The following is a 17073-nucleotide window of genomic DNA, read 5'->3' on the forward strand; positions in this document are numbered from 1 at the left end:
TTCTCCTGTTTTCCAAATTGATCAAAAGCTCATTTGATCTCTGAAGTACTCTTTAACAACGTACCACACGCTCACAGACAACTGATAACTGAAGGCCTTCAGAATTCTCTCTGCTGTAGCTATGGCTCCTTTGGAGGACCCAGTTTGTGGAGACTATAGTTTGTTGATACAGTACCATGCAGCCTAAAAGAGCTCCATAACTGTTCTTCCTATAACCCATTAAATCTCACCAGACAAAGGCAGGGGAGGTAAGAAGGATGGTTAACTGAGTGGAAACAGTACATTTTATGAAAAAAAAAAAAACCTGGAGTTTTATTTTCTACATTCTCCAGATAGTCCTCATAAGTAAAGGGAAATAATTTGCTGCCAACTATTTTTTCCAGCAGAACTCTTTCACACTAAAATTTGAAGCAAGTCAATAAATTAGACTTCCAAGTTAGAAAAAAAATGCCACAAACTTACATTTTTTAAATGACTGATATAAAAACATTTCACTTTGGATTTTCCTCACTTGTATAAAGACTTGAGTCATTTCAAACTCAGTGTGTACCTGATTGTTCTAGTATTAAAATCAGTAGAATAAGTAGATTTTTTAAATAGAGAAATTTCTTTCTATACTACATGCACTATTTTTATTTTTAAAAAGCACAGAGGGCTGGGAAGGTGGCTCAGTGGTAGAGCACTTGCCTTGCATGCCTGAGGCCCTGGGTTCGATTCCTCAGAACCACATAAGCAAAAAGAAAAACGCTGGAAGTGGCGCTGTGGCTCAAGTGGTAGAGCGCTAGCCTTGAGCTGAAGAGCTGAAGGACAGCGCCCAGGCCCAGAGTTCAGGCCTCATGACTGGACCCCCAAAAAAATAAAAATAAAAAAAGCACAGGTCTTTTCTGGCTGGATGCAGATCCAAATTCAGTTCCATGAAGATAAGTATAATAGCCTGTACTTGGAGTTAGAAATACTGAGTGTATACACACAGGATGGAATGAAAGAACTGAGGCATAATAGTGGCTCCAACGAGAGGAGTGGAGGTTGTAGCTGATGGCAGTTTCAATATAAATGCTGATGCAAGGGCAAAAGAAGCCTTATAAAAGCTTCTATAAATGACAGGCTGGTTCTTACATCAGAGTGAGAGGCAGGCTGGGTAACAAGCCCATTTTACAGTAAACTGGCCACATTTGAATGAGGCCAAGGCAAACTGGAGTGAGTCCTGAGGGGAGAAATCAAGGTGGTAACCTTCTATTAAAATGGTTAAAGGAGCTAGGAAGTTTTAGTTGGGGGGGGAAAACATCCAACTCCTGGTATATTATTTCAATAATTAGGAGAACGTTCCAGGGAACAGGGCCAGAACCAACAGTAATAGCACACAGAGAGTAGAAAAAGGAGTGGGCTGAAAGTAAGGAACAACTGTGGGCACACAGTGAGAGCCGCATTGTGCCGGTGCCCAGCCGGGGTGTGCTGGGAGAATGTCACATGGGGCGGGAGACAGGCTCAGGTCCTCTGAGGTCCTTTCCATGTAGGCTTCTCTGATAACCTGCTTATCAATAATGTGTAGAGCATTTAGGCCCACAAGGCATTGTCAATAAAAAGCAAATTAAGTTTAGGGCTGGGGGCATGGCTCAAGTGGTAGAGCACCTGCCTAATCAGTGTGAGGTCCTGAGTTCAAAGCAGTACCACCAAAGAAACCAAGATTAGAATGTGTCCATACGTGCAGGTGAGGCAAATGGAGAAGTAAGTCTGAATCTGAAGAAGATTCATTTGTAGCGTTGTTTTCTATTTCAACAAGGGCTTTAGGAGCTTCCATGACTTCCTACCAGTTCTACTGGAAAGATTGCAACTCCCCCACCCCCCACCCAGCAAGACATCAAACTTGAAATCAGGTTCCGCAAAGATTTTCTGAAGAGACTCAATTTATATATAGATAGGTGGAGAGACAATCTACTCTATTAACCCATGAGGTATCTCTGGGCAGTTATAGCCTCATCCTTAGCTTATGGCAGTCAGATGCCGGGGAGATGGCTACAAAAGGTAGGAAACTTTATGTAAGAACAACGTGAATGCCTACGCACAGTGACCCATGGCAGACATGATCTGTAAGTCTCTTCTCCGGGACACTGAGAAGGTCAGGGACAGGACATCTACCATGCTCTATTATGGCTCTACCCAGTGATCTGGTACCATCCGCCTCTCACGTAGCTGCTTTGAGCCTTCCCTCTATAGACAGTGATGACTCCTTAGGTAAAAATATAGGGACCAATTATTTGCTCCATAAGAACAGGGTTAAAGGGTTACCTTGCTTCCAGAAGCCAGAGCATAACCTCCTCCCACCAGAATGACTATCTCCCAAGGCATGGTTTTCTGGAAGTCCTTCCATGTGATGATGGGCTCGATCTTCAGGGAGGACTCCTGGCTTACTCCTGGATCACAGGTAGAGAGAGACAGAGAGACAGCTAAGCCTCAATCAATGGGACATGATTTGTATAGCTAGGATGCTGAGGGGTAAATTGGAGAATCTTAGAGATGGTTATTTTATGGGGGGGTGGGATTGGATGGGCTACAGTAAGCCTCTTTGGCAATTTTGACTTGGGAATCTTGGCTAGACCCCCCCCCCAACTTCATCCCTTGAAACTCCTCTCACCTTCATTCTTTTTTCCAAAGCAGGGCTTCTTGGCTGGAATGAGGAAGAGGAGGAAGCCAAGGAAGATGGAGACCGTAGCATCCGTGCGGTAGCCTTTCCTAGGAAGGAGACAGACACGGAGGAGGAGGGTCAGGAGTCCTCAGAGAAGTTGTCTGAACACAATGCTTCTTTGAGAGGTGACAGCCACCCGTCCTCTTGCTACTTTCTGCCGTGCTATCCTACCATGACTTCATAGGCAATGGGTAACAGACGGAGGCAGAGCCTGGCTAAGGTAGATGTGTAAGTGTGAAGCCAGGCACCCCAGTGGTTGGGGGGCGAGTCCTCGAAGGAGTGATTAGGAGCTGTTTAGATAAAGGAGAGAAGAAAAGGATGAGTCCTCTATCCCTGTGACATCCACACCATGCATCCCTCCTCAAATGAGACGCTGGTGGTGGGAAGGCTTGTGGCTTGTACTGGTGGCCCCAGTCCACTGGGGGACAGACAGGAGTGACATGGGAACCTCTGTATACCTCTCCTGAATCCCTCAGCCCCTCCAGGGCTCTAGTCTCCTCCAGCTGGTACTTTATTCTAGATGCTTTCTCCTTTCATTCTCAGAATACAGCACCCTCGGAGATAGCTGAGGTTGCAAGAGCTTATGTAAGAAAACTAAGGTCACCAACTGTAAGTAACAGCCCAACCCCAGACTGGGACTCCAAACACCATGATCGCTTCCCAACTCCACGTGGCTGCTTCACTAGGAAGAACCAATTTCTCCAGGCAGCAAAATGCTCCCTGGCTTTGTGTCTGCCTGTAAGTCCTGAGCCGTGGCAAGGCACCTGTGGCTAAGGCCTGAGGAGTCTGGTGAGGGGGATGGTGCTTAAGGAGGAAGCAGTATCACTTGCTTTTCAAAGAAGGAATTCCAGCCAGGGACAAAGCCAGGTTCCCGGGTAAACCACAGCACAGTCATCAAGATGAAGAAGAATCCAGTCACCATTTCAGGATAGCTATAAAAGAAAACAGACAGACCCGCTGTAGGAGCTGGAAAACCTCAGCCTTTTTACTCTGCTTCTGAGAACTCTCAACCTGTGAGACAAAACATGGCCATTCAACCATGAAAATGGCTGCCAGTGAATTTGGAAGAGGACTGATGGACAGATGTTAGAAATTGATGTGTAGAAGAGAAAACACAACTACCTACATGTAACATGGTTACACCTGCAGTGAACTGGTGCAAAGCTTTTTGAGGACATTTGACCACATATACCAGGAGCTTATCTGGTTGTTTCCTTCATCAAAGACAGTGACCAGTAATGCGTACTGAGTTACTACTTGCTACAATGTGGGAACAACCATTGTGTTGCTTATCCAGTGAAATACCATGATGCTGGACATTTATGTTAAAATGAAAGTGCATCCACTTACTAATCTTGTTTCCATAGTAGAATTAATGACATGGGGACATGTTGACAATACAATGTTAAATGAAAAAAAACCCCAAAGATAAGGTATCTATACAAGATATGGATTTTACCAAAATACATATGATTTTGCACAAAATATTCTAGGAGATATATCATGCTCACACTTAATACTAAGATGCTAAGAATACAAGTCAACTTAAATTTTTCCTTATAATTCCCATATTTTTATGAATTTTCTACAAGGAGTGCTTATACAAAACTTAAAAAATATAACATGAATTATTTTACCCAAATTTGCATATGCCAGTTGTGGTAAAAGGAGAAATAGCATCAGGTGGAATGCTGGGTTAGTGTACAGAAATGGCTGAGGGTTTGGTTAATGGTACTTTAGAATTTCAGTTTTCAAGCCTATCTTAGAGGATGCTTTATATTCTAAATATAGCAGCAAGGCTACCAGTCCCTAGGAGATCTCTCCGGATTACTGTGGTGGCCCGTGTGAGCAGTATGGAAGAGTCTTGACTGGAGGCATTCAGTACGTTCCAACAGAGGCTGTGCTGTCTTTCTGTTGGTCTTCCTTCAGCTGTTCCATCCAGATACTCCACCCCTACTCCACAGCTATACCCAGGACTCCAAATATAGCAAAGGGAAGGGCGGCCACTGAAATCTGGGCCAGCTTGGCTTTGGCATTCAATAGCTTCTAAATGCCTGGATTCATCATGCCTCAGTGTGTCAGGAATTGTCAGGAACAAGGCTGCTCTGTGCTCCACTTTACCTGCTGTGTTTCTGTGCAGAGAAACAAGAGAAGGGAGTGGCTGGCTTTTACCTAATGTCACCCAGCTTTTCGTATTCTGCCTGGATCCTCTTCTCGGACAGCTCTTCCCTTTTGGTCTTCTTCTTCTTGCTCAGAGAACAGGTCTCTTTAAAGCTGGAGCAGGGAGAGTGAGCAAAAGTAAAAAAAAGGTTAAAAATCATGCTTTTGAGGTCCAGAGGAGTTAGATATGAAGAAAAATTCAGACTCTAGTGGCTGGCTTCATACAGCTTCTGTCTTTCCAGTTACCCACACCCTCTTCAATCTTTCTCCAGCATTTTGGGCGTATCCATCTGGGCATGTCTCTAGTGCATCAATGTCAACTTATATCTATGGACTTTTACATGGGTACTTAGGTGGGGCCATTTCTGCCTACTTGTAAATAAGTAAAAGAATCAGTGTAGTAATTGCCAGGTGCTGGTGGCTCACACTTATACTCCTAGCTACTCAGGAGTCTGAGATCTGAGGATTGCAGTTCAAAGCCATCCTGGGCAGGAAAGTCCATGAGACTCCAGCTAACCACTAGAAAACCAGAAGTGGTACTGGGGTTCAAAGAGTGCTAGCCTTGAGCGGAAAAAGCTCAGGAACAGAACCTAGTCCTTGAGTTCAAGCCCCAGGACCAACAATAACAACAAAAGAATCATGTATAGATTTATACATGTATAGAATACATGTATAGATTTATATGTACATATCTATATGTCTTATATATGCAGATGTGTGTGTGCAAAGTTAATTTCTCTAGAGAGAGGCTTGTCTGAAGTAAAATTAGTGTTAGTTTCCTACTGGAACACTAGAGCTGCAGAAGTGTACAGACATCTTTGGTTTGTCAACCACCTGCAGAAAATGAAAAATCAGCCCAGAGAACACTCCTTCATCATTGCAGTGTTGTGTATCATGGGCTGTCACTAGCAAAGCATACATCTTTTCTCCTTATATGTTAATTAATCAAATTTGTAGTAGACTGGTGCTTATATCACTATTAATAATTTATTTTATTTTTTTGTTGGTCGTGGGGCCTGAACTCTGGGCCTGGGTACTATCCTTCAGCTCTTCAGCGCTCTACCACTAGAGCCACAGTGCCACTTCCGGCTTTTTCTGCTTATGTGGTGCTGAGGAATTGAACTCAGGGCCTTATGCCTGTGAGGCAAGCACTCTACCATTGAGCCACCTTCCCAGCCCCTAGACTGTTGCTTATAAAGAAAAGGTTTACTAAGTGGATTAATATTAGATATATTGCAAGGGACAGAGCTGACATGTATTCTGAGGAATATGAACATATTCTATTCAAATTACCAAGCATAAATCATTCCTGTCTATATAAAATTAAGCCTAAAGCGACTTCTACTTGGAGTCATATTCCTAAGAGTAGTTGGAGCTACTTCATCTGCTTTGAGAGCAATGATGCTATACTAAATACTCTCCAGTTCAGGCTGTCTTTAAACCACATAAGCCCTCTAACCTATTAGGACCAGTCACTTTAGAAGCCATGTTCGTGAACGTTTAGCGTGTCCAGAAGAGATCTCTCCTTGAGGCAGCAGCTGTTGTTTCCTTGGTTGCTCTGCTCAGAGCAGACCCTTTTGAGTCACAGGTACCAAAGCCTTTGGGTCAACAGCAGCGCCTCAGTGCTTTGTAGGCAGGGCCCTGGTACTCACTTGCAGCCCAGGAAGAGCCAGTGCATCCAGAACCAGCTCACCACCAACATGATGAGGGAGATGGGGAAGCTGAAGAGAAACCAGGTGCCAAAGTTCACCACCTCTGCGGCCGGGTACTGGCTGGAGGACAAAGACCAGGGCGGTGGTTAGAAAAGGAGGATCTCTACATAGTGTAAGATGGTGAGACATTATCTAGAATGTATTTGTTAGCTGTAACTGTGTATACAGAGCCCAGGCAAGCGTGATGAAGTAAGCAACCAAAAATCAGTACCACGAAAATACATATATTCTTACTCAGGAGAAATATGCACAAGGTGTTTGCCCTTAGTTTACATAAAGAGACTGATCATGTTATTCATCTTGCTTTCAAGACCAGAGGGACAGGAGGAGAGATCTGCTGTACTTTGTGAGTTTTCATTGGGCAGTCAATTCTGGAGAAGTAGCTTTATGAGGGTTCTGGCTACTGGTGGTATCCATAAGAGAAATAGGATATGATGTTTCCAAAGACACACACACACACACACACACACACACACACACACACACACACACGAGCTTGACAATTAATTGGTAGGGATTTGAAATAGTCAAAATAAATGGTGATAGTCTGTTCACCAATGCCAAGAACAGCCTGGAGATCATAACAGTGAGGCGTAGATCCTGGGAATTATGTTTTAAACTTTCCTGGGTCATTTCTTCCTGTCCTCTCTTGCTCTGTCCTTTCATCCTTACATATTCTCTTCCTACTTCCTTTCCCCCTTTTTCAGCTTCCTCCCTTTCCCTCTTTTTTCCCCCTTTTTCTCCTCCATTCTACTAAAGGGACTTAGGAGGATATGTTTCTCCTCTTGTCTCTGATGAGTTAACTGCTCTGGCTCCCACCTTTTTGTGTTTTCTTGGAGACATCATTCTATCAATAATCTTGTTTCTTCCAGGTATTTAATTTTCCTATCATAGAACCATGAGATTACCGGCATGTAGATGTCTGCGTATCGAAGCCTTTCCCTGCCCGGCTCCTTCCCTCTCCCTGCCTTTCTTTCACGGCCACGTCTCCAATTCTCCTTCATCATCTAACCTCTCAACTCTCTGAAATCTTCTTTTCCCAGCATGTGACCAAATTCCTACTGCCTGGGTCACCAGTTGGTCACTTTGTCATTGCATCTCATCGATCCATCTTCATCCTTACCGTGGGCCATTCATGGACATTGTATTCCACAGTAGACATTTCCTGCCTTGAAATACTTCCCTCCTTGGGAAGAACGCCACCAGATCTTCCTGGTGGCATTTCTTCTCTCTTGTCTGATATGGTTTCCTTCTCTCTTTTCAAGTCTGCCTTAATATTTGAGCTTAATCATGATGTGTCCTGCTCTGTTTCATACATCCTAAGCCGTCAACTCTACTCTTAGGGTGTCCGTTCCAAAGAGCAAGAGCCCCTTGCTCAAAAGTTATGAAGAGTTTCTAGACAGGAGCAGTTGAGCACTTGATCAAGCATGAGCCCAATGCGCACCAGGGTCCTGTACCCATGCGACCGGCCTACAGGCCGTGGATTCCAAAATTTACATGTTTCTAAATATTTCTCTTGAGATTCAGAGCCATAGCTCCAATTGGATACCTCAACATTTATGTCAACCATTCCAAAACTCTTCCCCCTTGAAGCCAGGAACCTGAGATGGGCCTTTTCCTCTCTCATACTCTCTGGAATCCTACCCAAATTCAGTCAGGTACCTCTGAGCCTCTCAGACCTGACTCTGTTCCTCTTTCCCACTGCCATCCATGGCTGCCAGCAGCTGTCTCCTAGATCCCCTCCCTCCTACTTGATATCTCCTCCCATCAGTTCTTCCATTTTTCATGCAGAACAAGTTTTCAAAAACTATAAATCTGATCAACTCACTCCCTGTTTAAAATTTCCTGAAGGCACCTCACAGCTCTCTGGGGGATATCCAAGTTCTTTTGTAGGTCTTGCCAAACCCTTTGTTATCCAACCACCCACTGCCCTGGCCTCTTTTTGCCCTCTATCTTTTGCTTTTATGGATGCTCTACTCTCCTGCCTGGGAGCCCTTTTATATCCTGTATTCTCTGTCTAGAAAAAAAAAATCTCCCTTTATTTAGTTTCTTCCACCTGATTCTTTGGGTCACCATGCCATTGTTATCTCTTTGAGGAAACATTTCCTGTGCCTGCTGCTCGGTAAGCTCTCCTAGCTGAATCTTGAATTTCTTTGGTCTTCCTCAACTGTAATGACTTGGTTGTTGCTTTTCCCTCTGTTCACATCTAGACTTCTACATCTAGTCCGGTTCTAGTCTACCCACCTGCCCAGTGGGTGCTTAGTAAGTATTTGTTGGCTGAGTAAATTACTTACTTGTTGAAATGTTCCAGGAAGATGAGGCTGGTGGAGGTGCCAATGATGGTGGTCAGGCCACCAATGGTAGCGGCGTAGGATATGCTCAGAGAAAGGCACTTGCAGATCATTTGGTCATGCTGGGACCTGTACTTTCTGTTCAGTTCCTGGTTCCGGGGCCTGGGGGTCAAGACTGGTGGCTTTTCCTACAGGAGGAAAATCAGTGAGTCTGTAGCAAGCTTGGACTGTCTAGCACAGATGGCCCAGAGGCCGGAGGTGCCTTGTTGCAGTGGAAAGGTTTTGAGCTTTGGTGTCAGAAAGACAAATCTCAGTTTCTATGGTTGGCCAAATTTGGAGCTTCAATTTCCTTTGGAAAAATAGGGAAACCATATTTTCTCTGCCTTGTAAGGAATAAATGAAATTATATGTAAGGAACTTAGATCACTTCCTGGCATTCAGTGAATGGTAAGCTAATATTTTTGTGTTATTGTTATTAATACTGATAGCATGGTTTGTATTTTACTTGAATATTACTCTGTGTTTGAACAACAGAGGACGGTTATTCTATGTGGCGAGGCTCTGAGTTCACACACACACACACACACAAATGGTGTTCAAATGGCCACACAAGTCAGAACTTGGAAGAAAATGCCTACCACAGAGTTTGGTACATAGTAAACATTTTATAGCCTGTGGTAGGTATCAATGATGATGATAAATATCCAAGAATTAGAATTGTTATGAGCATAGATATTTGAACTCAAGACTTATAAGGGGACATGCTACACCAATCCTAACATTCACTGGATTTCTGTATTTTATTTCAGTGGTGTAACACCCAGAACATTCTTATTTGTGCAGAAAATTAGTTGCTTTATGAGCTCAGGATACTAAGGTAAAATATTTGTACTGTCTCTGAAGCAGCTCTTAACTGGCTGAGGACCTCTGAACCAGACACACCCTCAGCACTGGCAGTTGGAGAAAACTGGCCCAGCCTATGGCACACCAGTGAACTTGATGCTTAATACCCTGACACACATGGCCAGACATGGGTAAAGTGCCTGATGACAGCAGGGATCCTCTTACCGGAGATGGGTGCTGTCTCTTGCCATGGTGTTGGCTTGCGGCTTTGATGGGGTTGGTGATGACAGGCACACCATTCTTCAGGTTCTGTTGGGACAAAGGTCATCATTTGTTAAGGCTAATGGAGATGCACCACCCAGCTGTCCCTAGGGCTACCCTACTTCTTGGCACTGGGGGCACAGAGACCAGTAGCCCGGGAGGGAGCACACTGAGAGCACCTCACAGGACCAGCCTCCATCTTCACAGCCTCCAGTCTAGCTGGTGTCAAGTGCCCATCTGAAGAGGTTTCAAAACCTGGGGAACATAGCTTTGTCTTTATAGGAGAGCGTGACTTGCTGGAGCTTCATTAGCTGATGATGAATTCTTTATTATTATTATTATTAACACAAAGAAAGACATCTACTAGAACCAAGTCTATGGTTATGTACTTTGTCTCTGCAGTAGTGGGGTTTGAATTCAGGGCTTTCTGCTTTCTGGGCAGGTGCTCCACCACCTGAGCCACACTTCAGCCCTTATTGGCTTCAGGTTTTGTTTGTTTGTTTTTCAGATAGGATCTCATGCTTTTGCTTGTATGAGGATTGTGATCCTGTGCCTCCTTCCTAGCTGAGGCACACATCACTCCATCCTGCTTCAACCCACAATTTTATTTACCTTTTATGCTTCTCATGTAAAGAGGCAAAATTGGCTTAGGGGGTAGAGGGTGAGTCAGAGCAACAGTGAGCAAACTTTGCTATTTCCCTGTATATGTGTCCCTTTTGTTACTAAGATTCTGTGAATGGAATTGCCACTGAAAGGAATCTTGAGGTTTGGAATCTCTTAGATGAATCTTGAGTGTCCATGAACAAAGGTTGAGCTGTATATTATCACATGGCTAAACCTAGACCCTTGCCACAACCCTAACCAGTCCCTTCTTAGGTATAATCTGAGTAAGTGAGCACCTCTCTGCCTTTATAGCCACAGAGGGTGCTGGGCTGCAGGATAAACTTTTGGTCCCTCAGTTATCTCGAGGGACTCTGAAGTGATCTCAAAGCACAGAAACCCCACAGCCATACCTTGTTCTGCATCAAGGAAGTGAAGTCTGCAGTTGACGTGCTGGAATGAAGCAAAGGAAACCAGAGTGGACCACGATTCATGAGAGGGGAGTTCTCTTGCTCAGGCTGTGGTTAGTGTAAGGGGTTTAAGCTGTGCATTCTAGTCTTCTGGCTGACAGAGGGAAATCATCTCACCCCAGCCTTCTACACTCTCTGAGATGCTGTAAGGAGCCAGGGGCTCGCTTCCTCCTGAGGACAGGGGCAGTACGTTTCCTTGGAAAACAATGCTAACACTCCTAATAATAGTGAGCCCAGAGAGCTTATTTGGTATGAAGCACTTCAGTATAGACTTTATTCCTCACAACATTGCTAATCTTCACAACAGATCCATGGGACCAGGGTCACCCCCTCCATTTATACCACAGCTTAGCACTGGGATGCTAGCGACCCGGGTGGGAGCCTGTCGGTCTCCCTGGAGAACCTGTGCCCTGACCACGTCCTCGCTGGCTGATGTGGGGGGAAAGCCATAGATCTAGAAAGAACAGAAGGAAAGGCCAGTGAGAAAGAAGATGGGGAGATACTTCAAGGGGGACAGTTAACTGCACGTGCCAAGTCCCGCCCACACTGGTGGGCGCACCGACACACTAGTGCTCAAGGGGTGTTTTGGGTTTGTCTTAAGGTGGATGAGAGTGGAGGATGCACATGCATGCACACATAGTGTCCTGTGGCGATCACCCAGCTCCAGATTCCATTAGGGCAAGACAGAAGGGGATGGGGGCTTGGTGTCCAATGTTCTTTGGTGGATGTGCTGTGCTATTTTTCTTCTTTTTTCTCTGACTGGCTGAGGAGGGCAGACAAAAGACGTCCTCCATGTACCAGAGGGGAAGGGAGGCACTGTGCATGAGAGAAGATTGCCATATGGCCCTGGCCCTCCCCCCACCCCTCCCCCTACACAGAAGACGCTGAGAAGTCTAGAGAGAGCTGCGTTCTGGCGCTGGAGTTAGGAGATACATGTTTTCATATGGAAAGGGCAATGCAAGAAGCCAGCACAATGAAAGGTCCACAGCAATGGTGTAGCTCACCCTATCCATGGTCCTTCAGCAGGGCTGTGATGCTGAATCTTCCAGAAGGAAGCTGGGCTATAGCCATCTGAACAGGCACAGCCCAGAACACAGGCCAAGGAAGGGCTGAGCAGTCATCTAAGTGCACAACCTGACACTGGGCCAGGCCTGTGCAGAGGCCCCTCCGGGGGTGTGGCACAAACCCTCAAGGCAGGCAGCCTTTGGAGCTAGGCTCCAAATTTCAAAGAAGCCACCAGACATAGACTCTAGAGACTCTGGGCTAGACTCGTTGGACCTTGTATCTTTCCTGTACCCTACCATTTCGGTTCCTACCTCAGGGAAAACAAAAACAGCAGCGAGGGGGAGGCAGAGAGAAGAAAGGTTAGATGAGGCTAGGAGAAGAGAAGAGGGGAGAAGAGGGAGAAGAGGAGTGAACTTCCTCATTGCTTCTGCGGGCGTGGGCTGAGAAGAGGCTGGCGTGGCACAGAAGACGTGGGAAGCGCCTTGCATAAGAGTGAAGTTTAGTGTGAACATGGCCTGGATAGAGCCGAGTATGTGAAACTAATATCATTCCATCTGAAAGGGACCAGAAGGGCTGTGGCTTCTGCCAAAGAGGACACAGGCTGTGACTGAAGTCAGGGGTAAGAGAAAAAGCCATTTCCTGATGGCTTCCTTCTGCATCTGTGCCGCTGTCACATCACTGAACTCAATGTGATTCATTATTATTAATGAAAAGGGCAAATTATAAAGCTCAGCTCTATCACAAATCCAACTTCTAATCTTACAGGTTTTAACACAGGATGTCTGGAAGACCATATTTTAATGTAAGACTCTCCCAGTCGCCTGCCAGCGCTTCTGCTTCCCCAGAATGTCTGACTTTATTTCCTCGTTCCTAGTTTCTTCTTCCTACCATACATGGCTGTCACCAGAGGTCCTCTAGTCCCTTACCTGTCCCCTAATCTTTCTCTGCCATTTTGAATAAGACTGCATCTAGTAAGACCACTTCCGATGTGTCTAAAAGAGTTGGTGATTCTCCGCAGATCTCCAGTGACATCTCTGCTGGAAGTGTTTTCCCTTAGTAGAGGACTCTCCCAATTTAGACAAAACTGTGCTTGTTAGCTATCTGGACAGCAAGTTATAGCCACTCAGATTTGATGTTAGTCTATTTCTTTCCTCATCCCCGCAGTGTTCTGGGCTTCAGAGAGTCTCCCTCAAGATCGTGGAAAGTGGCTCAAGATGGTGAGCTCAGTCCATACATTGAAAAAAGCTGTTTTTAATCTCATCTTTCCTGACCTTTTCAATGAGCCCCAAGAGGCATTGTCTGGGAGGATGGCCATACTCACTCTTCATTGACAAAGATGAGTTCCAAAGAGGGTTGGCTGTTGTTTACATTATCTACAGTAGCAAAGAAACACAAGAAATGAGACGTGGGGGCTGGGCTGACACTGGGCGGGGAGATCAGGGGCTAAGGGTCAGAGGTGTGCTGGGTTACGACTTCCCTTCTTTCTGGCCTGAAGGAAGAAATCGTGAGCACCTGGGGCAGAGAACAGTAGAGAAAAGGATGGAAATGGGAATCAGAGCAGCTTCTGGTTAGGGCGGGGGGCTGGTATAGGATCAAGGGATGAGTGAAGATAAGATACAGGGCCCAGGTGAAGGCCATGGGTCAGAGGGATGGACCCTAAGTGGGGGCAATATCATAAGGTGAGACTATCAGGGCCTCGAGGGAGAGGCTGGAGGAGCCAAAGGGAGATGAAGTCCAGCCAACTGTACTGATAGTCTCGGCCTCTTCTGGGCTGGAGTTGCCCGCCATGAGTTGCTCGTCCTCAGCATCGATCAGCTCCTGCAGCACGGCCTCCACAATAGGCATCACCATGGCGGTGGTGGAGGTGTTGGAGAGCCACATGGACAGCATGGTGGTGCAGCACATGAAGCAGAGCAGCAGCCTGGAAGGCAGGAAAGGTTGGGCAGAGCAGGAGCAAAAAGGACCCAGCGGTGAACCTCACGGAGCCCGTTTTTAGGGGCTCTCCTACCAACCTCTTGGTGCTTGGGTCCTAATGCCCTCCACAGTGCCACATTTAGCTGTGTACTCCTGCACTTGGCACAAGTAAGCATTCACTTCAAGGTCTGTCCAATGAGCGAGTCATACGTCATGGACTAGAGGCCGTAAGCCCTTGCTCAAGTAATAGACTAGACTAGTGTTGGTAGGTGGTTCACAGGCTATGGACTTCACCTTTGTTCATCCCTCACTGTGGAACTCTGTGATGTGTGCTTTCTGTGTCCCAAGGAATTCTTTTTCTACCCTTGGCGCCAGCCATTTCATGAATACCTTACATCCCTTGTTTTGCAGCAAATCTCCAAAGTTATTCATGAGCAAGTAGAGCTTAATGCCCGGAGCTCACTGCTCTGCCCCCTACTCTCCACACAGCCAACATGCTGAGCGTAGAGCCCCAGTGTCACCAAAGTACCCCTGTGTCACTAGTTGTGCACACATTTCCAGCTGACATCTAGCTGGGAAGAAAACATGAATGAAGATAATCATCAAATTCTTTCTCTTTGACTCAGAAAATATTGTGCAATGGGTACCCATAGTTTCCAGAAGGTAAGAGAACATAACAATGATCCAAGTTTATTATTGTAGAGGAGTCTGTGCAATGTGGGGACAGTGCTTAGGCCTGAATAGACCTCAGTCTCGATGGTGTTCTCCTTGAGTTCACAGGGGACATGCGTTTGCCTGTTCTGTACAATGTGTCAGCCACACAGAACGAAGGTGGAACTGTGGGCAATGAGGTAAACCGGGAAAAGCAACCACACAAACGAATGGAAATTCTTGGAGATAGTCCACAGAGATTTCCAAGAGTCTATAAGAGAATTTTGTTGTGTGCCATCAAGCAAGGGTGGAGGGCTGGGGGAAGATAAAGCTGTAGTCAGCACCTCCGCCTGACAAGCAGGGAGACAGGAACCCATTTTTAGACACGTGTGTGTCTACATGCCTATGCTGAAATGAATGCTGTATGACTGTATGATTTCTTTATACTCTGGCTCCCGAAGAGCTCAAAAGCCTTAGGTAAAATGTAGCAGGACAGTTGTGGATTCGAAGGCCAAGACTTCCAAAGGGAATTTCAAGGAAGGAGTCCAATACAGCAGGAGGGAAGCTCACATTGCCATTGCCACACATTCTTGGGAATCTTACCCACCCGGCTTTCATGACAGGAGAGTGGAAAGAGGATGCAGCTAAGGTCCTGGTCAAATGCAAGGTGTCTCGAGTGTGTGGTGTGAAGGTCTGAGGAATGCTTAGGGTGGATGGATGGGAGAGAGCATCTCTAGATCCTTAGATGATAAAGGGAAAGACCTTCATCCAGTCTCTTTCCTAACACCCAGGAAAAAGGCCGAAAACCATTTCTGATGGCCCACCTTATGCTGCCTAATGAAACTTGTATGTTGGGACCTGCCCACTCTTGCAGTCAGTCAGTCCAGGTTGGTAGGTAAATTGTTTCAGTGATGGGGAGGCCCAGGATTTCGGTGTTAATGTCTCCCCAGGGAATGTCTCCACAGATGCAAGCTAAGGTCACGTCCTGCCCTGGGCCAGCCCCACTTCCCCCACCCAGAGGCATTCTGGGAGCAGGAGGGACGAACCTCACCCAGCACTTCCAACTGTGACTCACATGCCCGGCTTGGCTCCGGCCATCAAGACCATGCGCAGAGCGATGCGCTTGTGCAAGTTCCACTTCTCCACGGCAGCCGCCACGCAGATGACCCCCACCAGCAGCAGCGTGGTATTCTTGAAGTACTCAGCAGCCACCTGTAGGGAGGCTGAGGAAGTCAGCCATGCTTCTGGACCCAGAGCCCAGCACCAGCACAGACCACATCCGTAAACGTTAGATACCAAAAGAAGTGAAACAGGGAGGATGGTTCAAATAACTGGTTATTGTCGAGCATGGTGGCATACACCTGCAATACCAGCTACCTTTGGGTGGTGGACATTGGCAGCATCATAGTTCTAGGCCAGCCCAGGAAAAATGTTAGTAAGACCAACCAGCTTGGTGTGGTGATGCCTGCAAATCTCAGCTACACAGAAGCCCAGACTAGTCCTGGACAAAAATAACAAAGGCAAAAATGGCCCAGGGTATAGCTCTAGTGTTAGAGTGTCTGACTTGCACATATAAGGCTTTGGCTTCCAGTTCTAGTGCTGACAAAACAAGAAACCAATCAACCAATCCGTCAAAGCCATTTTTTTCTGATTCTAGCAATTGAACACAGGGCCTTGCATATACTAAGCAAGCAGTCAGCTGAGCTACAGCACCAGCTAAAATAAACAGACATCTTAAAATACTAATAACAATATTTTAAAATAAAATAATAGGTATTTTAGGATAGCATCTGCTGAACACTTACCTTGGTCAGCCAGTATGCTAAGTAAGCACTTCATAAAAATGATTTTATTTAACCTAGCCAATAACCCCATAGGACAGATATTCTCCATTTTTAGAAATATGAAATGTAAATATGAATATGATTTTTGAAGAATAAACACATAATTTTGTTGTTTAAAATTTTAGGTACTGGTCCTGGGACTTGAACTCAGGGACTTGGTACTGTCTCTGAGCTTTTTTGCTCAAGGTTAAAACTCTACCACGTAAGCTACAGCTCTACTTCTAGCTTTTTTTTTTTCTTTCACTTTTTGTTGGTTCATTGGCAATAAGAGTCTCACAGACTTTTCTGCCTGGGCTGCCTTTGAACTACAGCCCTCAGATCTCAGCCTCCTGAGTAGCTAGGATTATTGGTGTAGGTCACTGGTATCCAGCTTGCGAACATGTAATTTTATATAGATCTTTATAATGATTAAAATAATCTTAAGGTCTAAATCTTACATTTATTATTTTTAGAACATTATTTTACTTTCTAACTAGTAAATGAGTTTATGCTCAGTGTGGTAAACTTTAAAATTTTAGAAAAATTGAAAGATAAATGACTCATAATCCTACTTTTGTCAATACCCTTATATGTTCCCTTAATTCCTTTTTCTCATGTTTACATAGACACATACATGGCTTTAGGTAGTATGCAGAGTTT

General features: G+C 45.4%; 1 protein-coding gene across 1 annotated transcript in view; it reads right to left on the minus strand.

The window, feature by feature from the left end:
• The window catches only part of Slc13a4 (solute carrier family 13 (sodium/sulfate symporter), member 4), a 37755-nt gene that overhangs the window by 5272 nt on the left and 15410 nt on the right, over positions 1 to 17073 (minus strand). Inside the window, exons 3-13 of the mRNA XM_013021653.1 lie at positions 15666 to 15802; positions 13774 to 13946; positions 13347 to 13398; positions 10964 to 11003; positions 9915 to 9998; positions 8850 to 9034; positions 6496 to 6615; positions 4856 to 4957; positions 3514 to 3615; positions 2633 to 2730; positions 2287 to 2411 (exon numbers count right to left, since the gene is read on the minus strand). Of these exons, the coding sequence (XP_012877107.1) occupies positions 2287 to 2411; positions 2633 to 2730; positions 3514 to 3615; positions 4856 to 4957; positions 6496 to 6615; positions 8850 to 9034; positions 9915 to 9998; positions 10964 to 11003; positions 13347 to 13398; positions 13774 to 13946; positions 15666 to 15802 (1218 nt within the window). The remainder of the gene's footprint in view (positions 1 to 2286; positions 2412 to 2632; positions 2731 to 3513; positions 3616 to 4855; positions 4958 to 6495; positions 6616 to 8849; positions 9035 to 9914; positions 9999 to 10963; positions 11004 to 13346; positions 13399 to 13773; positions 13947 to 15665; positions 15803 to 17073) is intronic.

The sequence above is a fragment of the Dipodomys ordii genome, unplaced genomic scaffold (genome assembly GCF_000151885.1).
Source record: "Dipodomys ordii isolate 6190 unplaced genomic scaffold, Dord_2.0 Scaffold56, whole genome shotgun sequence".
Classification (NCBI taxonomy): Eukaryota; Metazoa; Chordata; class Mammalia; order Rodentia; family Heteromyidae; genus Dipodomys; species Dipodomys ordii.